Source organism: Pteronotus mesoamericanus, unplaced genomic scaffold (genome assembly GCF_021234165.1).
Source record: "Pteronotus mesoamericanus isolate MK-2021 breed Mesoamerican mustached bat unplaced genomic scaffold, CSHL_Meso_final contig_101, whole genome shotgun sequence".
In the NCBI taxonomy this organism is placed as follows: domain Eukaryota; kingdom Metazoa; phylum Chordata; class Mammalia; order Chiroptera; family Mormoopidae; genus Pteronotus; species Pteronotus mesoamericanus.
Genome location: NW_026555001.1, coordinates 8,479,054 through 8,505,215, shown reverse-complemented (window position 1 = coordinate 8,505,215; position 26,162 = coordinate 8,479,054). Strand labels below are relative to the sequence as shown.

The 26,162-nt window shown below is 34.8% G+C and overlaps 1 protein-coding gene across 3 annotated transcripts in view; it reads right to left on the bottom strand.

Annotated features, from left to right (window-relative positions):
• Positions 1 to 671: 671 nt before the first annotated feature.
• STRN (striatin) overlaps positions 672 to 26,162 on the bottom strand; it is an 86,831-nt gene continuing 61,340 nt past the window's right edge. For 2 of the 3 annotated variants that reach the window (XM_054567824.1, XM_054567806.1), the window contains 10 exons: positions 25,106 to 25,249; positions 23,027 to 23,163; positions 17,749 to 17,924; positions 15,556 to 15,603; positions 14,633 to 14,754; positions 10,876 to 11,043; positions 9,006 to 9,146; positions 5,078 to 5,185; positions 3,911 to 3,997; positions 672 to 3,821 (listed from right to left, as the gene is read on the bottom strand). In XM_054567824.1, the coding sequence (XP_054423799.1) occupies positions 3,652 to 3,821; positions 3,911 to 3,997; positions 5,078 to 5,185; positions 9,006 to 9,146; positions 10,876 to 11,043; positions 14,633 to 14,754; positions 15,556 to 15,603; positions 17,749 to 17,924; positions 23,027 to 23,163; positions 25,106 to 25,249 (1,301 nt within the window). In that variant the 3' untranslated portion in view covers positions 672 to 3,651. The remainder of the gene's footprint in view (positions 3,822 to 3,910; positions 3,998 to 5,077; positions 5,186 to 9,005; positions 9,147 to 10,875; positions 11,044 to 14,632; positions 14,755 to 15,555; positions 15,604 to 17,748; positions 17,925 to 23,026; positions 23,164 to 25,105; positions 25,250 to 26,162) is intronic. The other variant, XM_054567815.1, reaches the window with a different exon arrangement.

The window sequence follows — 26,162 nt, the reverse complement described above, 5'->3', positions numbered from 1 at the left end:
GAGCACAAAGACAGCGCATGAAATGTCCCCTGAAGTCCTAGAAGTTGAGCAGATACATTGAAAAGACATCGTGGTCACAAATCAGGACCTTCACAGATTGGCGCATGCACACACACACTACACATACACAATTATCCTCTCTCTCTCTCCCCCTCCCCCCCAAAATCAATCCTCATCCTCACTGTAAGGCTGCGTTTGTATTTTTTTTAAAGGCACCTCTCATTCTCTAGCTATTGCCTTCTTGATGATACATGTTTTGTTAAAAATCCTGAATGTTTGATGGAAATAGTTCATTACTGAGATTGGAATATTTTTCAATTCACATTTAAATAGCCAAGTTTTCTTACATTCAGATTTTAATAAACTAGAATGACAGTCTTTAAAACAAGCATGCTAGCCTATAATGAATATAGTATTTACAGTAATTTAAACAGTTAGAACTATATATATTATACTGCAAAAGTAAACAGCACAACACTCATCATACTCATCATTACCTGCTGTGTACACTACCTCCAAAAATGAAAATACAAAACAGTAAAATGCACCTATGGTTTTTTATATATATATATATATATATATAGTCTATATATATATATTATATATATCCTTATAATATATATAATATATATTTATAAAATTTACATATTTATTTTAGACATTTTCAAATAAATCATCTTCTCCAAAAGAAATTTATAGCAAGAATACTGAAGGAATGAAAGTCGGATAAACAAAAAATTTCTCACAAAGTTCATTATCAGTGATGCAGCTCAATTTCTCCCCTTTTAGTCACAACTAAAATGATTATAAAAGCTAAATACTTTGCATAACTAATTATCTGTTTAATGGCAAAAATTGATAAACCTGTTCAATAGAAAAATACTGAAGGTCATTATATCACTTATGTTAAATATCACTCTATGGTCCGAGTAGCGAATGAGCCCCATACGACTGCTGAGTCTGGAGAAGGGTGCTGTGGGCTCCCACAGGTGTATCCACAGCATATGAAAATAAGGCAGGAACCCACATCTCTTGATGATTTTCATACTATTCCAATACATTTCATCCAAAATATTTACAAACCAAGCCCTATGAAAGTATTTCAGTGACTGTTCAAATCATGATTTTGTTTTCATTTTGTGAATTTTGTTCACCTTTTCAATGGGCTGAGGGAAAAATCGGACATGTGTATATGCTTCTATCTGGTTGGAAGGCAGCTTTGGCTCATGGTTAGGCTGAGATCACACAGCACTAGTAGAGAAGAATCTCTGTTTCTATGTACAGTCTCCAGAGGCACAGCACTGGCTTCCTAAGGAACTTTCAACAGTTCCATCACTTGCACTACGGTCTATATATCTCATGGTTATTTTCCACTCACTAACAGAAAACTTTCAACCGTGAGGTATAAAATGCAGGTGAAGAGAAAGTCTTGGCTTTGAGAATTTCAGTGACATAAATAAAGAAGGTACTGAAGACCTTTAATTACCTTGGCTGGTAATTAAAAGCGATAACTGATAGAACGATAGCTTTGTGGTTGTCCATCATAAATATGCCAAGGGCGGACACCTGGCTAGAATTTTCCAGTATCATTTTACAAATGCTAGGCTGGCAATGCCATTACTTTACTCTGCGAAAAACCAAAAGAGGAATTCACCGAACACAACGTGGAATTCCATTATCTGCCTGGGAATATAAACATTCACCTGGTATGTAGCTCGGCTATGATGTGGTAGCTCATGTCCAGGTCAATTTATCTGATTATACAAGAGTCCCTTGAGCCCACTGTTAACCAAAGCACAGATGAAATGACAGGGTAGCTGTGTCAAAATATTAAAGCATATCTGTATTACCACCAAGCAAATTTAGCACAGGTCCTTAAAGAAAATTTGCCTGTGTAGTGAAGAATTCTACAAATAGACAAGCAGAAATTTTAAAGAAAAATTGCCAATTACTATCCACATCAATGTCAGAATAATTCTTCAAGGAGTACATATCATTTGAAGTGCAATTGTTATGACAATGGAATATGTGGGGATAGGAACATAGGAATTGTATGAAAAGGTTAAAATATTTATGTATGTGAAGTTTTTAAAAAGTCTGAGAGCCTATTATATATACATTTTGCTGAAAAGTTGGATATTAGTAGTTTATTTCTAATTTCTAGATTGGTCTCTGACATTCTGAGAAAACAAGAGTGTGCGAGGAGGCGAGTGTGGCAGGGATGAGGTCTGTCCACCAGGTTCAGAGAGTAGGGTCGTGAGAATCCCAAGAGCTGACAGACCACGTCAGTCAGAGGCAAGGAGCTCAGGGAGCCCTGGTCCTTTAAGATATGATTTTCCCCAGAAACAATATCGATTCACTGCCCATTAAAACATGCTGTGTTTTAAACAATGGATGAGGGGTAGGGAGGGGAAAAGAGAGAGAAAACTATCCAATATTATACACTGAGCTCTTCCATCCAAATTTTCAAGAGGTTCTTCTTATTGGAGATGTTAATAGAGGACTTCTGAAGTATAAAACATTTGCTTTATTTAGTATGTCTGCAAAAACAGCTGACTGAGATTAACCATACCCTGTGGAGTGTTAAAACATAATTATGAACTACTTTTGGTAGGTGTCAGATAATTTGAATATGAAAGACAAAAAGAACGAGCAGAGATCATTTGAAATGTGGTTATGTGGGTTTTGATAAATGAGTATTTGCAAATAACTACCATCTTTTCAACCACTGAAAAGTTAAGATTTTATCAATATGAAATAACCACTCTGATACTATAAATATCACATGAATAAAGTGAATTTTAAAATTAATAGAATTTTTATAAAGATATGCCCTGCTTGCCTTAAAAATAAACAGAATCTTACACCTGAATTAAGTTAAATCCTTTAGTAAAAGCAGAGTCTATCAACTATTCTTCATAATGTTGAGCTTTTGACGGTTAAACTTTAGAATGGCAACAAATCCACTTTCAAAAATGTAATACAATATAGATATCTGTTTACAAACTGAATATTTGTTTAGCATTTCTGAATAATAATATATTTAACATATTATTGCATTTCTTTTTTTCCCCCTAATAGGTAAAATGCTTTGCCAGGTACTTTATGTGACCAACTGAAAGGAGAGCTAAATTAAAAACTCATTTTAACATTGCCTGGTCATTATGTACATAGGGATTAGTTCAGCAGATATGGTAGAGATTAATGTTTTGACTACCTAATGTGTTTAACGAGATTTCTCAGGGGAGAACTAGGTCTAAATTTCGGCTCTTCCTCTACTCATTCCCAGCCACCAAGCTTTTAAATTATCCCTTACATTGTGCCCCATTTACTCAATAGGGGACAAGCTAAACCTATGTTCGCTCAGGCCTGCCTAGCGAATTAGAACAACTTTTGAAATAAAAATTCCTATTTTGGGAAAATTTTGAGACAGTTTTCAGGCTCACAGATTCCGCTGAGCTTGCAGCAAACTGAACAACCTTAGTTTTAGAAAACAGTATACGAATTGCAAAACTATTCTTTAACAAATGTTCTCTGTGCTCCTTCAGCAGAAAAGGGCAAAAGGGGTTGATTCTTGCCCTGGTCTCTTGTTATCTCCTTTGTGCAGTTGATTATTTATAAAGAGCTAGAAGGTGAAGAAGATGCATTCTGTCATACAAAGACTTTAGCCAGTGCATCAGCCCCAGCACTGGCTATATAGCATTTGGATGGGTGGAAAGCTACATCATGAATTGATTCTTCAAACTTTTTCCGATGAGCTGTGAACTCCTGGATACATGTCTTACTTTCTAGGTTCCATAAACGTATTGAACAGTCATGACCTATATCAAAAGAAAGAAATTGAATGGAAAAATTATATTAACATGAAAATGATAAGAATAAATAAATAATACAGAGTTGATGTACTTACTGCCAGACATCAAGTACAGGCCATTTGGGTCAACTGCTAAACTTGTAACAGCTTCTAGGTGGGCTACCATCGAGTGGATCAGTTTGCCTTTGGAAAAAGAGAGTGTTACTCTTTATTAACAGCTTTCCTCATCCTGAATATATGCCAGTTACCACGTTACACTGGTTTCTCCACTCATCCCTCTCTGCGTACTTACTAAATCAATAGCTTTTTTCATCAGCTAAAACAATAGTGTTTCTTTCCCCACTCTAGCCATGGTAATGATGGGAAACAAAAGCTCAAATTCCAAATTATATTTTTGTCTTTCAGTCACAATATAAAAGTCAGTAAGCCATGTGCATTAACTAGAACTCAGACATTAATCACCTTTAGCTACAGACCAGTTATATGGATCATGGAAACAGAAGAGACTGAAACAGAGACAAAGGAACAGAGAGAAAACCTAGCCACGACTTTGCTGGAAACAATAAACAGAGAGTTTGAGAATGTTAAATTATTCGTCACTCATAGCTAAGAAAAGTCAGCAAAAGTCAACATATTTACAAAGACAAATGCAGACACTCATGTAAATATGGCTGCTAAACAGTGTTTTTCTCCCAGCACAGCTCTTCATGAATTTCCTTCAGACTAGTGACATGTAATACAATAAAAACTAGGAAAGCCCCAATACAAATCAATCAGGAACAAATAGGATTATAATGTAAGAAAGATCAGCCCATGGAAAAATGAATAAAATAAAACCAAATGACTCAGGGGTTTTCCTTCTGAACACTAAGGCTATTCAAAAATTGAATAATTTCAAACAAAATATAATGATCCTATTCTTCTACTTCTACTTTCCTCCAGTATATTCACAGTAAGCGATCATTTTTATTGGTATTTGAATAAAATTTTCATTGTGTTCCTACTGATAATCTTGACTCCAGGGCCAAAATATAGCATGTACTTACTATTAAATAAAGCAGAATAACTCTATATGCTATCATGACAAGTAGTTCTTAGCAGATTTGGATGAAATGAACAGAAACTGAGCTGGGATCGTATCTGTGTTTCAGTGCTTATTCCCTGATGATAAAGTCACAGACACCAAAATCAGCCTACTTATAGTGGGGATTTTTTTTTTTTTTTTTTTGCTTTAGCAGTAATCAATTTTGAAGAAATTTTTACCTGTATTGTTATCATAGAATTTGATGTGCCTGTCTTCATGAGCAGTGATGCTGATGGGAAGAGTGGGATGACTGATGACTCTATTTATTTGGCAGGAAGAGCTCGCTGCTTAAAAATAAAAAAGTAAAGACAATATAAATTAGTCAGAGCTACTATTTCTTCACACAAAACAGAACTGAATACCCACCTAAGAGACTGAAAAAGTAAATGATGTGACTTTAATTTGTTTTTAGTTCAAATTAAAATTTGAACTAAAATTTATTTTATTCTGCAATTATGTTCATAACTTCAACGTTAGGAAATGAGAACTGCCTAAGCAATACTATACTGACAAATCTAGAAGTATCTAAGAAGTAGAATTTCCTTTCCCACCACCTGCTATCTCTATGGGTGCCACTCAGCCACTGATACATCTCTTTCTATAATGTTATAGGATATTTCTGCTATTTTTAAAAGTTCCATCCTTACTTACATGCCCATAATTCTCAAACTTAAATCTCAACTATTTCTAGATGCAGAGCTCTTTTATTACAAGGTTATCATCTAAAGATATACATGACAAACAGAGATTCTAACACTTTAACTTTCTCTTTTCATCATAACAGAAATAATCATCATTTGAAAATCTAACATGTCTGGAATCTTAAAATAATCAACATCCCAAAAGTACTTGTGCACTACTTAATTGTTTTTGAAGAGACTTCACTTATATGCACAATGGGACAGGCGGGCCACCTGTCATTAAACCCATATCACAGTGAATGAACCAAGGTCCAAAAAAGGCTGTGACTCCCCCAAGGTCATGTTGCAACCGCCTTTAACTATTCTAATTTCTACATCTATCTCAACCAGACAGCTCATGCAATCAGACAACTGCTAAAACCGATACCTATACTATCACAAGTTCTTCCTACATGCCTTTTAAAAGAAAATCAGTAAGAAGTTAAGTTTAATTAATAATTTCTGTTAAGATACTTTTTATAAGGAAAAATCTACATAATGGTAACACTAATTTAAACATATCAGAATTTTTAAAAAAATTCTATATTATGGTCCAGGGAGAGGACGGGATGTCCTTACAAAGTACATTCCTGGGACAACTGGCAAAGTTGAATGTAAATAATAGACAACAGCATTGTGTCAGTGTTACATTTCCTGATTTTGGCAATGTAATGTGCTATGTCAGAGAATGTCCTTGTTCTTAGGAATTACATGCTAAAGCAAGGGTCCCCAACCCTCAGAATGCAGACCATAAAGGGTCTGTGGCCTGTTAGGAAGTGGGCCGCACAGCAGAAAGTGAGCAACAGGTGAGCGACTGAAGCTTCACTTGTATTACGGCCTGAGCTCTGTGCCTCCTGTCTCTGTTCCTCCGTCCTGTCTGCGGAAAAAACTGACTTCCACAAAACCAGTCCCTGGTGCCAAAAACATTGGGAGCTACTGTGCTCAAAGATCTAGGAGTATAGGAGTACAATGTTTCTTAGTAGTTCAGAATTTTAAGTACATATATGGAGAGTAATAAAGTAAATGTGACAAAATGTAGGAAACAAAAATTGATGAATCTGGGTGAAAAGTAGCCAAAAGTTCTTATACTATTTTTGAAACTTTTCTGTAAATTTAAAATGATTACAAAATAATGAATTTGAAAACAATTTTTAATCACAGAATAGGTATCATGAATTTATATTCACATAATAGAAAACGTAGCTAAATATAGCTTAAAAAAAAATAGTGGTAATATTAGTCTTCCCTATTGGATTTTCCTGCAGTTCCTAGAAATATGACACCTTTAAAACTAAAGATTTTTTCCCCCGCTGCTAATAGCAGGTAGCCATCAAAACTGTTTCCTAAATACACAATAAAAAGTCACTTGATCATGTGGAGTAAGCTTTGGGTCAGTTATATTCAATTTCAATGGTTCTTTTCAAAGAGTTTAGTTTCAAATTTTAGCCTATGGATTTTTTTTTTTCCTTCCAGAGATAACACACCATTGAGTAATATCCTCTTAGGATCTGGCAGGAGAATAATGACAAAAAAAAGAAATACTTTAAGTAAAATATTCAATATATCCTGAGAGAGAAGTTTCTGTGAATAGCTTCAATTACTTTGAAATCTAGGAAATAAGTAGATAGAAATCAAATGATGGAAGTAAACAAAAGAAAGTTTTTATTAAGCAACTAGTGAGGAAGTTTCTCCACTTGAAAGTAAATCAGACAAGTAAGCAAAATGCAAAGAACACTAAAAATAAATTGAAGGCCCGCCAGCCATCATTCTAACAATGAATTAAGATAATCTTCCATTATATTTAAATTGCAACTTATAAATGGTTTACCTTTTCACTGTGTTCACAAGCACCCAATTACCTGCTTCAATTACTTGTGACTTTATCATAGTCCAATAGCCATTGACATCAATGAGAAAGAAGACAATTTAATCTGATTCTAACAACAAAAATCCTTCATCATTTTAAGCTCTATATGAAATTCACTTTCACTTTGAAAAATGTTTGGTCTGAACTTTAATTAAAAAAAAAATCTGCTAAATTCCAAAATAGAACAACACAGTCAAATATAAATAGCTAAGGGGTAGTCACAGTAGGAAGAAATAAAAGACTAAATTAAGTTTGTTTTACACAACTGTGAAGTATTCAAACTGATAACTTAGGAAATGGCAGGACTTATTTAACTCAAAATTATTATCACTTATTCCAATACTGCCTTTGTTCAAAACATTCTGGGCAGTTTTCTTCAGCAAATGCTTCCAGGATCAGGCAAAAAGTCATATGATGTTATAGTCATGTCTTAGAGAAAAAAATAGGATCTCATTCACCATAATTGACTTCTGATTAATTTGTAGCAGTCATTAAAAATCAACATTTACCCTTCAAGATGGTCAAAGAATTAACTACAAACTCTAAAGGTAATTCTAAAAATGTTCACAACCTTATTAATTTCACATTGGGTTTTACTTTACTACTGTCACTTTAGTTCATATATTTAAATATGACTTTAAATTTACTGAGAGTCTAAAACCTACATTTCTTGGCAAAAAAATTCTATTTTTGCTATTCCATAATCTCAATTTTTATTATTTGGTCTCTTTTACATCCAAATACAATAGTTCCAAGCTCTTTTCATGCCTTCTTCCTCAAACAATTCTCACAGGACACCAAAAGAAAACGAAGGACAATGTATTAGGAAGAGAAAATAAAACCAAAATGGAATGCAGGAAATCTGGGGGAGAAAAAAGGAGAGGGAACGCACGCACACACACACATGCATTTACACACACCATAATTATTTTTAAAGCTAGCTCTCAAATTGAAACAATATTTAATGCATATAAAAGCTTTCTTTATCAACTGCAACCTAAACTGTGATTGTTTGAATTAAGCCTAGAGAGAAAGTAAAGATTAAAAAAGTCCCAAACAAAATAATTCTGTAATATCTTCTTCACAATCTGAAAAATTATTTCCTGATTTCATATATCCAAAAAGAAGCTTCAGACTTGGGATTTTGAGAGGTACAACTTGGCCTGTATTCTAATAAGTAATGAACTTTGCCAAAATATATTAATAGTATAGAAGTTGATTTAAAAAATCATATTATGAGAAATGAAAAATATTTTATGTTCAGAACAAATATTTTCTTTAAACAAAATTAAAAGCTTAGTCATTTGGCATAAAATTAACGACTCTTTGGAATAGCTCAAATGCTATTTCAAATAGTATAGTTATAAATGTGCATAAACTAACCCAAACACTTAAAATCAATTGTAAATCATTATAACCTTCTAAGTAACATGTTCTGTGATTTACCAAGCAGAAGACTCTATAACGACAAGTATTTTTCATAGATGACTCTAGTAGTTATAATTTTGATAAAATTTAAAAATTGATCCAAACAGGCTATTTAAAGACTATTATACATACTCGTATCTACATTGGACTCTAAAGTAAGAATGCGTTGTTGCGTTTCCATGTTAAAGATGCTTGTGTATCCTTTGCTGAATGATGCTACCATATGGCTCGGGTCACTGCTCACTAGATCCACAGAGGCAGGGATTCCCAATTCTATAAGGGTATAACATATTCAAAAAGAATAATAATTAGAGGGTCTACTTAACAATGTGTTTAAAATATAGCAAAACAAATAGCAGCATGATTTCCTTAAGGAGTAAATGAGGCTCAACATTAGGATAAGAATTTGCTCACTGCCATTCAATGGAGATTACTTCTTTTTTTTTCTTTTACCCTAGTCTATTTCATTACTCTTACCTGCTCAGCACATCTTCTACCTGTTATTCAGCTAATACATATACGGAATGCAAGCTTTTATTTAAAAAATGGAAAACATGTATGGACTACAAGTTTTGATGCCTCTACCTCAATGTGGGGCTCAGAGTGGCAGCATGGGAATTCTTCATTTTAAAGGCACATCTCTTATTAGGAATTCTAACTTATCAAAACCATGGAATTTAAGAAGTAAATTTCAAATTGTTATTGGTAGTCATGAAAATACCAAAGGCAGGCAATTAGCCCTGGCTGGGCAGCTCAGCTGTTAGAGCATCATCCCAATAAGCCAAGGTTGCAGGTTGAATATCCAGTGAGGGCACATACAAGAATTAACCAATGAATGTAAAATAAGTGGAACAACTTTCTCTCTCTCTGCCCCCTCTTCCTGTTTCTCTAAAATCAATAAATATTTTTTTTTAAATGCAGGTAATTCGTCAAAACCTAGACACAAGTTATCACAGCTCAAGAATAAAAGTATTTTTATTTATCATCTAGAATAGGCAAAAATTGATTAAAAATTGGCAGTTATTAAGATATATTAACAGCCAAAATCACAAAAATAAAGTGCTCAAAAGAATTGGCCACCAAAGAAATGCAAATTAAATCACAATAAAATACTACTACACACCCATCACAATGGCTAAAATTAAATAGACAAAATACCAAACGTTAATAATTAAGGATGTAGAACAACTGGAATTCTCCAGCATTGCTGTCAGTGGTGTAACATGGCAAACCACCCAGGAAAAAGTCTGGCAATATCATGTTAGGTTAAACAGGCAATTCGACTTCTAAAGCCCCGCAATTCTACTTCCAGGTCTTTACCCACCGATAAGAAAAATACATGCATCATCACAGCAGCTTTGTTCAAAATAGTCAAAAACTGGAGACAATCCAAATATCCATTAAGAGGTATATGGATATACACATTGTGATTTAATGAAATAGTATTAAAAAATATAAATAAATTATTGATACTACAACATGGAGGAATCACAAAAAAAAATCACAGTGAGAGTAAAAAGCCAGATACAAAAAGAGTACACATTGTATGATTTCATTCATATGAAGTTTTAGAATAGACAAAACTAATTTATGATGAAAGAAATGAACAGTGGGTACCTCTGGGTGGGAATGAGGAGAGGCATCTGACTGAGAACACAGAGCCACTTCAGGGAGTTAAAAAATGTTCTATATCTTGATCCAGGAGTTATGCATTTGTCAAACTCACTGGAATGTAACCTTATAATTTGTTTTTTACTGGATACAAATTATATCTCAAAAAAAAATTTTAACTGTGCTCTTTCACCCAATACTATGTTTTTAAAATGCATATATGTTGAAAATTTGAATAAACATATTTTCATTACTTCAAAAACCCTTCAAATTAAATTTAAACAGTAAGAGTTTGTGAAATCCTTTATTTATTTGCATGTTTGTTTTTTAAAATAAGACATAATTTAGGATTTTATAAAATAATCAGTAAGATAACGTAAGAAGGCTGTACCTTGATTATCATTGAACACACTCAAGGCCGGCGCCGCCTCAGCTGTGTTCCATAAGCGGAGAGTGCCATCTGCTGAGCAGGACAGCAAACGCTGGTGCGCCGCACTGTAAGCCAGGCCCCAGACTGCATCGGTGTGGCCGAGCAGAGGGCCTCTCAGAACAGAAGGATCTACAGAAACCGACAAGCATGTAACATCAGGCAAAGAAAAACAACTTACAAAGAGAAAGTAAGAGAACCTGGTAACAGTATAAAATATGCCTCCTACTACTTTCTTCCTTCTGAAATTATTCTTTCTGAAATATTGCAATAATTAAAAACAGGCTTGGAATATGCAAGTGTAGTTTAAAATTTATAAATTAAAATTACAAAGTACATATTTTTCTCTTTAAAAAAATTAGGTATTTATGTATGAATGACCCATGGACATGGACAACAGAATGGGAATGGACTGGGGGAGCGGGGGACGGGGTGGGATGAGTGGAGGAGGGCAAAGGCGGAAAAACTGAGACAACTGTAATAGAATAAACATGATTTCGAAATAAAATATATATATAATAAAAATATTAGGTATTTCATTTTCCCTCCCTTTTTTCCTTCCATTTGTCTAGATATATTAAAGACCATGTTAACACAAATAAATCATTTGAATTTAACCTGTTTCGAGAAATCACAACTCATGCTCCCTGAGGGAGTGAACAGAGATCCTTCCCTCCTCTGACCTCCTTGGCACTCTGGATACATTCTTTAAGGCCGCTTGTCCTCTAGTACCATGAACAGCAATTATTCCTGTTGAGGCCTCTGACATAATGAATGTGAACTGAGACCTACAGGAACCCCCAAATTCTCAAACAGCAGTAACTGACATATGAATGATGTGCATGGGAGGAGGGGAGGGAGGAGGAGGGGAGGGAGGGAGGGAGGGAGGGAGGAGGCAGGGGGAGGGTCACCTAGCACTGTTTCATGATAAAAATCAAATTGGAAACTTAAATTATTAATCTTCACAATAATACTATGAAGCAGTACTTTCAAGATGGCTCATAGATGTTAAGTTTAAAATGTAACTACCCTATATCCTCTCTCAGTCATACCTTAAAGGATTTACTGAAGACACACTGTGCCTATGCTGGCACTATGCTGGATGCTGGGGCCACACAGATGATTAAGACACAATACTATCTTTGTCCTCAAAAGACAATGTGGTAAAGCACAATAATAGTGAGAGATACCAGTTACAAGGAGAGTAACAGGGATGAGTAAAAGCTTCTTAGAGAGAATGACACATAGAGTGTACAGATGTTAGGCAAAGAATAGAGGAATGTCATTCCTGGCAAAAAAGGTAGCACCTACAAAATCACAGAAGGAAAAATAGCCTGACATGTGAGGAAAGAAGCAATTCAGTATTACTGGAGGATGAAGTTTGTGGGACGTAGTGGATGTGATGAGAGGGGCTAGTTTATGGTGAGATTTCTATGACATATTAAAGTACTTGGGAATTATCCTGAACGTAGTAGGGAACCACTGGAGGATTTCCCAGGGGCAGCAGGGTGAAATACGTATTTAATAAGGTAACTCTGTAGGGAAAATAGACTAAACAAGACCAAGATGAATGCAAAAGTGCTGTTTCAGTAGACTGAGAGTGATGGTGAAGACCCAAGCAAGGGCAGTAGTAAAAGGGACAGAGCAAGAATAAATTCGAAATACTTAGGAATAACATCAAAAAGACTAAGTAATTAGTAAGGTGCGGATAGTAAAACTGAACAAGGAATCAAGGATACCTCATAGATTTTGAATTTGGGTAATTCTGTAGAAACACAAACTAATAAACACCATATTCTGCCTTGCAGAATGTGCTCCTGTGTATAATGTGTACCTATGTTTCTGGCCCAAACTTTCAGGGGGAAAAAAAATCTTTTGTTTTACTTTTTTAATTCAATTATTTATTTATATTTAGATACTTGTTTTTTTGTATTATAAAGGAATTTTAGCATTTATTTTTGAACATATTATGGTACAAGAAATTTTATGTAGAATAATTACAAAACACAAGAACAGATACAAGGTACTTCAGGTACTACCCATGTACAATGCACATCCTTATTTTTCTCTCAAAAATTTGGGCAAAAAATGTGCATTATATACGGCAAAATACAGAGAAGAAACAGCACTTGAGAGAATTTATGGGCAATGAAGCACCCACTTTAAAATGTTCTACAGGCAGTCTGAGGCTTAAAGAAGAGTCTTATCTGAGTCCACAGCACAGAAGCGGATTCAATCTAACAAAGAATAGACTATGTGGACAATGCAAAGATGGGTTAGGGTCTGGACCTTGATAAATGCCAATATTTAAAATAAGAAAAATAAAAAGAGTTTATGAAGTATAGGGAACAGAAACTGTCACAGAATTACATATCAAAAACACCAATAGTGGACAAATTTCAAAGAGGATGGAGTGATCCCGTTTCAGAGAGCCAATACATCTAATAAAAAGGAGGACTGTAAAATACCCTCTGGATCAGCACTGAAAATCTTGTTATATTTAAAATGTTATGAACCAGAAGATGAAATGCAGAGGGATGGTGGTGCACAGGGAAAGGACAAGGAATCAGTACCTACAATTTGTGTTTTCTAGATAATACCACCAAAGAGATACAGATGGTGAAGGAGAAAGTCTAAACAGAAGCTAGAGAAGGAAATGGAGCCAGAAAAGGCCTCCCCTGGCCCAGGATGGGGGATACCTGAATTTACTTATATGCTGAGGGGTTGGAAGGACGACGTTGAAGGCAAGGCTTAAGATGAGAATGAGAGAGGCTTGGGGTGGGTTTTAGGAGGAGGGTACTATGCAGCCTCAAAGGAAGCAACAGAGAATGGGGTCAACAGCAAAAGCAGAAGGGCTGGCTTGCGACAGAATGAGGACAACTGATCCTCAGATATATAAAGATATTAAGGAAAAGCATGAAACAGATAAATGTGTACGGAAACTGGGGAGAAAATAGGTTCACCTCATAAAACATGCTAAAGGCCTATTAAATAAATGTTGGGAAATTTTTTTATTTATTGAATTTCTTATCTTCATTTAGATTTGGCAGTAAAATTAACCTAAAGTGATAATGAAAATAAAATATGGTTTAATGATAAATATGATACTTTATACCTTTCCAGAATTTAAGAGAAAATCAAAACAGTCAATTCCTAAACCAGTTTTTACAAGGAAATTCATGGTAAAAGCTAGTAATAGATTAAAGTAAGAATTTGTGCCTCATGGTACTGCTCCCAAAGTTAAAGGACACTTCTTAATTTTTTAAGGCCTTTTAAATATTTTGGTGCCATGGACTTGAAGAGTCATTAGCTTCTACTCCCTCCAATAATTGATCAAAAAGATGATGCCAACCTTCATTTTCCTTCAAAGTTGTTCATTAGAACAGTGATAAAATATTATTACTTATTAGTAATAATGTACCAAGTAATGTTCAGGTGCCTAAAATGAGGAAAAGAATTGTTGATAAAGCCAGCATCTCCAATCAATAAGACTTTGGGTGGTGGGAACTGTTTTCTCAGGAAGAACACAATTTTTTTCTTTTAACATTATACATCAAACTGGTTCCTAAATACAGGAGTCCTTTTGAACAACAACCAAAAAGATACATTTCTCTTTTACCAATTTATTTTTTAGAAAAATCTCATTTTATCTTTATGTATGCTATGTTCACTGTGTAAAAAGGAAATTTTTTATCTTTCCTATCTTTGGAGACTCACATACCGTAGGAGTCGTAGGGGTCGATGTTGGGGTTGGTGGTGTTCCAGCCCTGGATCAGCCCGTCAGTCCCGCCGCTGTAGCACTGCTCGCCATTGCTGCTCATTACCACACAGAGCACTGGGCCTCTGGGAGAGAAAATCAATTTCTAGTCTCAAAAATAATCTGACAATAGGACTTATTAAAAATAAGAATATTAATTATTAAAATGGCTTTCTATTTTTCAGCTTTGTACAATGAATAACTATACTACCAAAGCACTGTTCATTTTTCTTCATCTGCTAAACGAAAGGTTGGTGAACTATGGCCTGTGGGCCAAATCCAGCCAGTGGTCTTAGTTTGAACAGTCCTCAAACTGAGAATGGGTTTTACACTTTTTAAAGGGTTATAAAACTAAACTAAACTAAACTAAACTAAAAACAAGAATATACAACAAAATATGTGTCCTGGAAAGCCTAAAAATATTTACTATCTAACCCTTTATATAAAAAATATGTGATTGCTGTGCTACAAAGCAAGTGACTATTTTATATATATATATATATATATATTCCTTAAGCTTAACAGGAAAAGAGAAAAAGCAAGTAATATGCAATCACAATAAAAAATTCTTGGATATTTTATGTAGGTTATCTTTAAGGAAAAGAGGTCAGGACTTCTAATACTTCAATCTAATTGCCTCAACTTTATGAGAGATATAGACATCATTTAAACATCATGCAAATCAAATTTAATTTCAGCAAAAATTTCTATTTGGTAGTAGATAAACTTATTTTCAACAATTATCTGCCAGTTTCTTTTACAATTATAAAAAAGCTACTAAATACAAAAAAAAATTCATACCATGAATACGTAAGTAAGAGATAACAAAATATTCTAATCAGGCTTATTTATAGTGATGCTGATTTTTTTAAAAAGCACGTACTTACTTATGAGCCCTGAATGTATAGATAGGCTCCACATCAAGAGATGTACTCCTAAGTCAGAGAGAAAAGAGGACTTTTATCACTCTAAGTTTCAGCAGTAAACAGTATTACTGAATTACATCATAAATTCTGGATTCAGTTTCCAGTTCTGTTATTAACTAAGTTTAGGTAAATTATTTAATCTTTTGGAATTTTAAATTTCTCTATGTTTAAAATAAAATGGAAAAAAAAGCAGGGGTAACACCAAATATTCACAGGATTAAATGAGATTCTACAAGTACTGGTTTGGCCAAAAAGTCTGGATGGTTTTTTTCCATAAAATAAAAGACACATTTTTCATATTCACCAATAACTTTATTATTTTGGCTATTTTGAGTCTGTCAGCTATCTCCCGCTATTGGCTTCTAGTGGGTAGAGGCCAGAGGTGCTGCTAAACATCTTCCAATGCATAAGACAGATCCATAGCAAAAAAGTATTTGGCCAAACTGTCAGTAGTACCAAGAACTTCGCAAACCACTTTTGACACATTCGGTCAGTCACAGTACCTTCTCCATACACTGCATAAATCCTTTTTTGTGTTTCAGTTGTGTTTTTACCTTTCTTAAAATAATACAGCATAATATGCTGAAAATGTTGCGTACTTTCTTCCATCGTCAATGTTAAAATAACTGCACAAAAATTCACCAATTCAGATTTTTTTTAAAATGCAAGCTGATATGACAGCTGTCACGATACAGTCTAACAAAATTGTTTCTAATAAAGTTAAAGACAACTAAGCACTACTAGAGCCATCACACAAAAAAACATAATGGACTTTTTGGCCAACTCAATGAAACAGCCTAGTGCACATAGAATTTCAATAAATGGTACTTTAATTCCTGGCATTTCCATGAAGGTTAATATATCTGCCCTTGATACTTGCAGAAACTGTCCCAGTCATCAGTTCATTCGGTATTCAGAATACTGAGTGTATGAGTACTCTATAGCACCTAAACTGGCCATGATTGTTAATGGAAACTGGATTTAAAGTCAAATACTTACCATTTTCTACATTGTATTGCAATTATTTTTATAGGCATATGATCTCTCTCAAATCATTTCCAAAGTTTTAAGTTCAAAGGTAAACAGGCCACTGTTATTTACATGTGAAGATATTACTAAGCTACCACCAGCAAGAAACTTGTTTCAATATTTTTCCAAAATTCTGTCAAGACTGTATGGTGAGACATTCACATAATCTCTAGTCTAATGTGATGCCCATTGTGACCAAAGAGCTAGAAAGACAAAAAGCACAACTGATGACCAGGAAGTAATTTTTCTCTGCTGAAGATATCTGATCCAAATGAGGATTCACTTAGTTTTAAGCAAGATCTAGTCTATGTATGACTCATAACAGGAATGTCACTAATCCTTTTATTACTGGTCCTCTACCAGTAATAAAACTTCTGTAATCTCCTCCATTTGAAATTCATTTCTAGTCTTCGAATAGCAGAAATGTCTGACACTATAGAAGGGTCGTGCCAGCAGGTGCTGGGTTCTGGACCATGTGACCCAAAGAAGAAAGGAGAGGAGCTCTAATAAGGACCCCATCAAGCAGGATCAGGACTACCTTGGTGACTGGTAAAAGGGTTTACAGCAACCCATGTCTGTCCGTGCCTAGAGAGAAACCAAGGGGCCAAAGCCAAGACTAGCAGTTAAATGACGGCAACAACAGTGCCTTTCAGTCTAGACATATTGGTGGGTATGGGAAGTACCAAAAGACCAAAGAGAGGTCTCTCACCCCTCCCAGTCTTCCCTCCCTTCCACTTCATAAGTCCAAAGCTTGTAAACAACAGGACAGGGGTAGGGTGGGAGGCTGATGATTAAACATGCCAATCTCTGTTTATAGCAACAATAGAAATTTTCAGTACATTCAAAGGGCTCCCTAAATATCACAAACATTTAAAACACTGTATAAGGATTGTAATTAGGATTCAAAAATCCTCGAAAACTATCAGATAATACCATTTCTCCCTAAGTGTTAGGTTTCCAACCTAATATTACATTGTAAGTATGAAGGGAAACACTCTAAATTATATGATATGGTGGGAAAAAAAATGAGAAGAGATATACAGGGAATTTAACAGTAAATAATAAAATAAGTATTTTTCTGCTGAAAATCTGTTAAAATATTCAAATAAAGTTAAACATTCTCACTTTTTGGCTGGGGCTGTTTTCTGTAAATTCCACATTTTTAATGTGTGATCCTCTGATGCTGTTATCAAAACAGGCTCAATGGGGTGGAAAGCAAGGGCTCGAATGCCATCAAAGTGACTTCTTAACGTAAACTTAGGGTTCCACGTCTTCCTCAATGCATCTTTATTGTTTGCTATCTGTTAAAGAGACAAAAAGAATACCTATACATTTAGTTCAGGATCGGGAATATAACTACATTTCAACATTAATTCTTGTTGATTTGTCATTAAACCATCACATTTTGCAACTTTCAAAACACTGTAATTTTTAAATGTTAATAACTAAACCAGAGGCAAAATTAGCAATATATCAACAGTGGTATTCTTTGAAGAAATATGAATCCTATAATAAGAAAACAGGAAACAATTCAGTACAGAAATATGATCAGATAATAAAATAAATCTTCACAAGGGTGATTAAAGAAGACATAATTTCAACTTAAATTATAATGCAGAAACTAATTTTGGTAAGAGTTGAAAAACTAAGTTATCTTTAAATATGTTAACATTATAGAATATTATTGTACTTTTGAGATTTTCAATACTTTCTAACAAATTTTTCATCAAATTGGCAACAAAGTTTATAAACTAGAAACATAAAATATTAAAATTAGAAGAAACAATTAGATGTTCTAAAAAATAATTACATTGGTAAAACACACACATCATTATGTTGCTTTTCCCCACAGAAACTCCGTCTTAAAAAAAAAAAAAGCAAAATTTTTTCATTCCAAGCAACAGGACAGCTAACAAGGCTGGTGTGTGACTTTACACCAGCACCATGTATGAACTCTTCACACTCCAAGGCTAATAATCATGCTAGGATTAAGCAAGAGTGAGGTAAGTACTGGAGAAACAGTACCAATGACAAAATCCAACAAGATACTAACAACATCTGCTATTTTGAGCATTATTTATTATTTCGAATATTATTCAAAAGACTTAATATGTACTAGCTCAATCCTCACAAACTCTATGAGGTTGGAATTAACATTATCCCCACTTTACAGACTAAATATGTAAGAAAAAGAGAAATTAAGTGACTTGCTCTCTAATAAAAAGTCAGGCTTTTAAACCCAAACAGACTGGCTTCAGAGGCTACACTCTTAGTATAAACTATAATTGATAACTCAGAAGTTTAAAAACCTGGAGGAAAATTTGGGTAGGATGTCATAATTGGGGCAGTAACAGAAGACAAAACATACTATGTAATATGTAATACGTTAAGAATTTGTGCCAGTTATCCTTGGGGGGTGGGGAAAAGTGGGGAAAAACTGAGTTGACTTCTATCTGCCGTTGGCTGAAAGGTGTTCATATGTATGAGCAAACACAGCCCTTCTGAATGTCTTCATAAGGCAGGCAGCCACTAACATGGTCCCTCACCAACCCCAGCTCCTCATATATCTGTGTCTTGTATAGTCCCCTTCCACATTACAGGGCTGCTCTGTGTGACTAACAGCATACAGCGGAGTGGCAACAAATTACTTTCAAAATTAGGTTAAAAAACCTTCCATTACGGGTGTTCTTAGTATCTCTTTTCAAGCACAGTCACACTGGGAGAAGCCGGATGCCCTGCTGTGAAGTCCATAGACAGGCCCATGTGGTGAGGAACTAGTCTCCAGCCAATAGCCAGCAAAGAACATGAGTGAATTTGGAAGCAGATCTTCCCCAAGTCAAGATTTCATGTCAGACTGCAGCCCTTGACAATGTCTTGACTGCATCTATCTGAGTTACCAGAGGCACACAGCTCAGCTACCCCCAGATTCCTGATCCAGAGAAACTATGAAATAATAAATACGTGTTTTAAGCTCTAAATTTGGAGCAATTTGTTACAGAGCAACAGATTACTAATCTGCTTAATAAAACTATGAACTACTTTTAGAAACAGAGGGATATACATAACACTAAGTTTTCTAATAATTAAAAACTATGAAAAATGTCCTCTAGAGATAGGACCAAGTTTCACTACATATTGAACAAATTCTTTGTGGGGTTAGTATTGAGGGAACATCTGCCTTTAGCCATGATGAACTAGATCATTAGGACCACCTCTGTACTATGCACAAGTAGAAAAGCAGATATAAAAATAAAAAATTGGCCCTGGCTAGCATGGCTCAGAGGACTGAGGTCTGGCCTGCAAACCAAAGGGTCACAGGTTTGATTCTCAGTCAGGGCACATGCCTGGGTTGCAGGCCAGGTCCCCAGTAGGGGGCAAACAAGAGGCAACCACACATTGAGGTTTCTCTCCCTATCTTTCTCTTTCCCTTCCCCTCTTTCTAAAAATAAAGAAATAAAATCTTAAAAAAAAAGAAAAATTGGAGAACCAACAAAATGGTGAGGAATAACTGGGTCTGGATCCAGAGGAAGAAAGAGGCCTAAGAAGGAGAACCTGATATTTGGAATTTTTCCCCCAACAGTGTTTACTGATTCCAGGAGGAAGGCTGAGAGGCAGAGCTGTGCTCTTGACAGCTCGGCAGTGCAGGGCTGTAAAAACTGGTGTCCAGGGACTATCCAAAAAATGGGGCTTGGTGAACTACATTTCTTTGGGTTTTGATTTCAAAGGGCTGCATCCTAGACATGAGTGTGAACTGGAAGAACGAGCCCTTGTGGGATTATAGATTAGCTTTAGATCATCCCAAAAACTGAAAATGGAATGAGGTGGTAAAAGATTTCTAGTGGCTGCAGACAACTGACAAAAGCAAATTAAAATATACTCTCTCGGGGAAGATACCTTCTTAGGCCTAAAGTTCGTCTACAATTTTTCAAATATAATTATTTGGGCATAAAATATGTGCTCATACAAGATAATACAACATAAATGAAAACAAGCAGAAATAACAAATAATAATAACAGAACTACAGAGTTTTTCATTCAAATTTTAAAATAATCATGCTTACTATATTCAAGAAGATATTAGACAAATATAACCAGAGACACAGAAATAAAGAACAAACTGACAGTAACCAGAGGGAAGGGAGGAAGGGGATAATAGGACAAAGAAGGGGAAGAGTCATCAAGGAACATGAATAAAGGACCCACGAACAAAGACAATGGTGGGGTGGGGTGGTAGGATTGAATGTGGGAGGTGGGGGTGGGTAGGGGGAAAAGTAATTGGGGGGAAATGGGGACAACTGTAATCAAACAAGAAATCTGTAAACAATGAAGAATTCTAGAAGCAAAACATATAGAACATCAATAGATTAGTTTAGTTACAAATTACTTGAAACTGAAGAGAGAAGTAGTGAACTGAAAGTCACTAAAAAAACTAGATTGAAGATAAAAAATACTGAAAAAGGGAAGAGGAGACAGAAGATGCATAAAGATCTAACACTATAACTAGAGTTCTAAAGGAGAAGAGAAAGTGTGGGAGAGAGGGATGCAAAAGGAGCACTTGAAGATAAATGGCTGACAACTTTACAGAGCTGATGAAAACATATTACTAAGACAATCTAAGAAGGTTAATAAGAAAATTAATCCTTGACTGACAATCATGACATAGAAAAATATCAGAGGGGGAAAAAATCAGACTACTGTTGAAAGAACAATGAAATAATATATAAAGTGCTTAAAAAAAAAAAGAAAACTTGCCAACTGGGATTCGATACCAGAGATAAGTTAACCCACTGGGTGAAATAAAGAAAATTTAAGAAAACGAGGAACAGAGAATTGGGCACCAGTAGATAGATCTTCACTGAAGAGAGAAATATTGAGTGCTCTCAGAGTAAAAGGAGAGCGATCCTAGATGGACAGTCAGACACGCAGGGGAGAATGGAAAAAAGCAAAATGGGTAATGTAAATGGACAATCCCAACTGAATATCGAGTCTACAAAACAGTATCTTGTTGAAGATAAATGTACAGAGAAACAAAATATATAACAAGAATGACATATACATAGCACAGGAACATTTAATATAGTTAGAAGTGTTCAAAGGGTATATGCATGTAAAATTTTGATAAGGATGTGTGTTGTAACCTCTAAGGTAATGATTAAAAGAGTAATGAGAAGGTATATAAACTCCAAATAATGGGGGAAAAGGGGAAAGGGAAAATAATAAAAAATAACGAATCCCAATATAGGCAAAAATAGGAGAAAAAGAAACACAAAACAGGTGGAACAAATAGATGGCACAAATAGATGGCACGCTTAAATCCAAAGCTATCGGTCATTACTTTAAAAAGAAATGAACTAAATGCTCCAACTTAAAAGTTTGTCAAATGTTAGATTACCAAAAAAAAGTCAACTAAATGGTGTTTTAAAGAGACATATATAAAATATAATACAAAAATGTTGGGGAAAAGTCTGTATCACAATGGGAAAAATGGAGTACAAGGAATCTGTTTTGATTAGGTTACTACAGTAGTTTAAGGTGAAGAAAAAACGGACTAGGCTGGCAGGTAAAAAGCATATGGATTTCTTCTGTTTTTGGAGGTAAAAACCAAAACACCTGCTAGTGGACTTAGCACAGAGAGTGAGAGCTTTGGGTCTGCAGGGAGAGGAGTGAGTGGCAAGGGCTCCTCCGTGGAGTACTTTCTTACTGAGCCCATGGTCTGCTTAGGCATCTGGCTGATACGCCCCACGCAGCAGGAGCTACACTGTGTTCTCCAACAAAGATAATGAAGTAGCAAAGTGAGAGGATATTAATGAAGATATAAAATAAGTCACAAATAGTTTATGAAATAAACAGCTGTTTTCTGATATTTATTATGAAGAACAATTATAAATGCATTTATTAAAAAAATGTGCTTGGGATTCATAAAGGTATAAAGATTTCCATTTTATCCATATCACTGATGGGTGAGCCTTAATACCTGCAAAGAACCCTGTACACATCCCTGCACACATCCCTGCCTAATAACAGCTAAAATCCTTCTCGCTAGGATACTGATAAACTACAGGAGCAAGGCAAGTGATACTGTTAGGCAGGCATGAATCTCAATTAATCACTGATGCCCGAAAACATAAAACAAAACCCAAATTTAGTAATGGGAAAGGGAATTCCTTCTTTTATCTAAAACCAATAAACAAACTATACTAACTTACAGATTTAGGTAAAGCCCATAATTTTAATCTCTATATGATGTGGAAAACAGTTTATAATATATACATGTTTTCAAAGTTTGTAGTTAAAAATGAACGAAATTCTATACCTTTGCTTCTTCATTGCCATCTTTTTCTATAAACTTAACTTTTCACTTTCAAAAATGAGTAAAAACAACAAAAATAAAACTACCCCTTACATCGTAAGTTAGTGTATCTGCTTCATTGGCGACTGTAAGGCCTGCCAACTCTCCAAGTCCCAGTTCACTTTCAAGGGCTTCATCTGCTCCCATGATGAATGACTTCCCAGAGGAAGGGGGGAATGTCAGCGCTTCCACTGATAGAAGACAAAAGAAACATAAAAACATTTCTAAAGAGTCAACAACTGGTCTCACAGGGGCATGTCTGATTATTTTTAAATGCTTTTACACAAAATTTGATTACTTTTAAATGCTTTTAAACACAATAAAATGCAGTGAGCAGAAAACCCTGAAGAATTGGTTACTTTTTTCATATACAACCACAGCTAAAAGTATCATCTAATTATTGTAGAAAAATAAAATATGAAACAAACCCTATAGTTATTGTTCTTTCTTTTTGACCACACAAAAAAAGTGTCTACAGGAGAGTCAATTTTCCTCATTTGATAGTTCATGCTAATTGCCAAATTACTTCTATCAATTATTGAACATACGTACGTAACAAGTGATTCTGGACATTGCTGGTCTGATTCAAATAAAATTGTTAACAATCTGGAGGAATATAGAAAATTTCAAATGAAAATGGTTACAATCGTAAAATGTGCCTATGAGGCAAAACTAGCATGTGATGACAGCAATCAGGATTACCTCTGCAGAGGAGCGCGGCGCAGTGACTGGGGACAGCACCAGCAGGGACCCTAGAGCCCTGGCCATGTTCTGCTCTGCTCCTTGACTTGGAGGCAGTGGTGACATGGTTGGGCTCACTTTGTAAAAATTCACTGAGCTACCACTTGTGACTTGAGCAGTTTTCTGTAGGTATTGTTACATTTCATTTATTTCAAACAAAAAAATTTAGTTTCCAACTGCGTTTCAAGATGTCAGATTTATATTGTGATAAACATTAAGTATCCTTATTTTTTAACAATGGACGTACCAACCTAATCCCTTCAGTCACTATCAAAGAACCAGTTAAAAGTAAAATGCCACTTTTATTATATAAAATATAGATTTTCCTTAATTTGGTCAATAATAAAGTGTCACTGTGTCAATGCAAATTATTCTGACAAACTGTCAGAGATGGTCTTCTAGTAGTTTTCTGTAAGTGGTTACTTTACTGAGGACAAATATTTATGAGTTGATTAGATGAATTTAGCAGCTCAAACTTTGGGTGTTAAAGAAGTAAACTAACTTTTTCTTAAAAGAAACAAATCAATTTATTAATTAGTCTGTGTAGAAACTCTACTTAAAATCCTTGTAAGAACAGAGGAAAATACAAATTAAGACATTTTCAAACCACCATACAATAAAGCAGAAATAATTTTAAATAATGGGTTTTACTAAAACATACCATATATCCTCCAGGGAAATGCAAAGAACTCTATAAACATTTACTACTGATGAGGGGACTGTTTAAATTAGAAAATCAATCTTCATTCAACTAAATGATTCATGCATCACAAGGGGAGTAGGTCTTCAGCCCAGTGTTTTGTTTGTTTTGTTTTCACTTCTAATATTTTCAGATAACTTTATTTAGGAGTTACACAAATATTACCCTTGAACTAAAGACCAAGAGTTGTGGAATCTTGACCATACATATTGTTTGGACTAATTTAGCTAATGCTCTAGAAATGGCCAAGTAAAATCTGAAAACATGTACCAGTGGCTAAACCAGCAGACTTGAGGGCTGAAGAGAGAAAGTAACAGTAAGTACCACTTTATTTCACTGCTAAGATTCCCCAGAACTTAAGACTATAGTGCCTCTCAAGTGTGGCACTGCTTCCTAAATTAATACAATAAAGTAATAAATGTATATAGCACACACAAGTGATGGGAGCTTTATGTGGAACTCCAGAGACAGAATTTAGAGTTGTTTTTTTAAGTTTATACACCCCTTTTCAAGTCTGAAAGATTGAAGTTGGAGTTAAACCACACTGAATGTAAGAAAATCTACATGTGGGGAATATTTAGATCAAAAATTGGTAGAATACAATTCCTCTTTTAGGGAGTCCTTTCTAATAAGAAGTTAGATATGTATATCCAAATGCTTTTTTTGTGCTCCAGAGTGTCTTTACTACTCACCTTCATCTGCCCTATTTATTTCGTGTTCAGGAAGCCTGGAGCTGCTAGGTCTGGAAGGTGAACCCACAGAAGGCTGCAACGAGGGAAGTTCGTCAACATCTCTCAAATTAGCAAGCATGTCTTGTAGTTTTGATCTATTGGGCCCTAGCCCAAAAAAGGGAGGGAGAAAACAAAAGAGAAGAAATAGAATTATCCAACGGCATTAAAATGGTGCCATAAACTTTATTCACAAGTCCAACATTCACCTTTAAAGCTACCCTGCTATATTAAAAAGTAATCATTTTCCAAGTTTTCAAATTATTTTAAAAGTTTATGATTTCTTGAAAAGACTTATATTTTACATATACTTTAAAAATTAAGAGAATAACATCACTATCTATATTGAAAAAATGCCCGTATGCAATTTAGACCATTAAAAACAGTATCCTACAATCCTTGCATATTACTCTAAATTCAGAAAGACACCACAGACAGTGAAACTACTGCTGGGTACTGAATAAACAACATCAGTTTTTGTTTGTTTAAAGTAAGGTGCATTCACTGCCTTACATCCTGAAGCTATGATACCGAAGGTGAAGTCTCATGCCCTGCTGATTACTTACCAGAAATTTGATTCTTCATTCTCTCACATCCCTGTTTTGACTGTTTTATATAGGATAGAGGCTGAAACAGATCTTCGGTAGTTTTTCCTGTTATAAGTTTAATTAAGAATGGGAAATCTTACCCATAGTCTGTCACGGTTTTTTTCCTATACCAAAGCAATTTTAATTAATACCTAAAAATATATTTCAAGACAGTATGACTGAAGTACACAATTTGACTGGATATATTTCTACTAGAATATATTGAAAGAATTCAAACTTTTCCAATTAGTAAACAGTGAAATTAATGAAATATTTATGGTGGATTATAAATTAATGCTTCACTTGTTAATTCAAAACTGCTTGAGTTCTGCTTTTATCATTTTGACTTGTTCCTACACTACCATATATACAGTAACATAACCGACAATGAAAATGGAATGTGCTGAACCTTGATCTATAGTCTATCTTCAGTA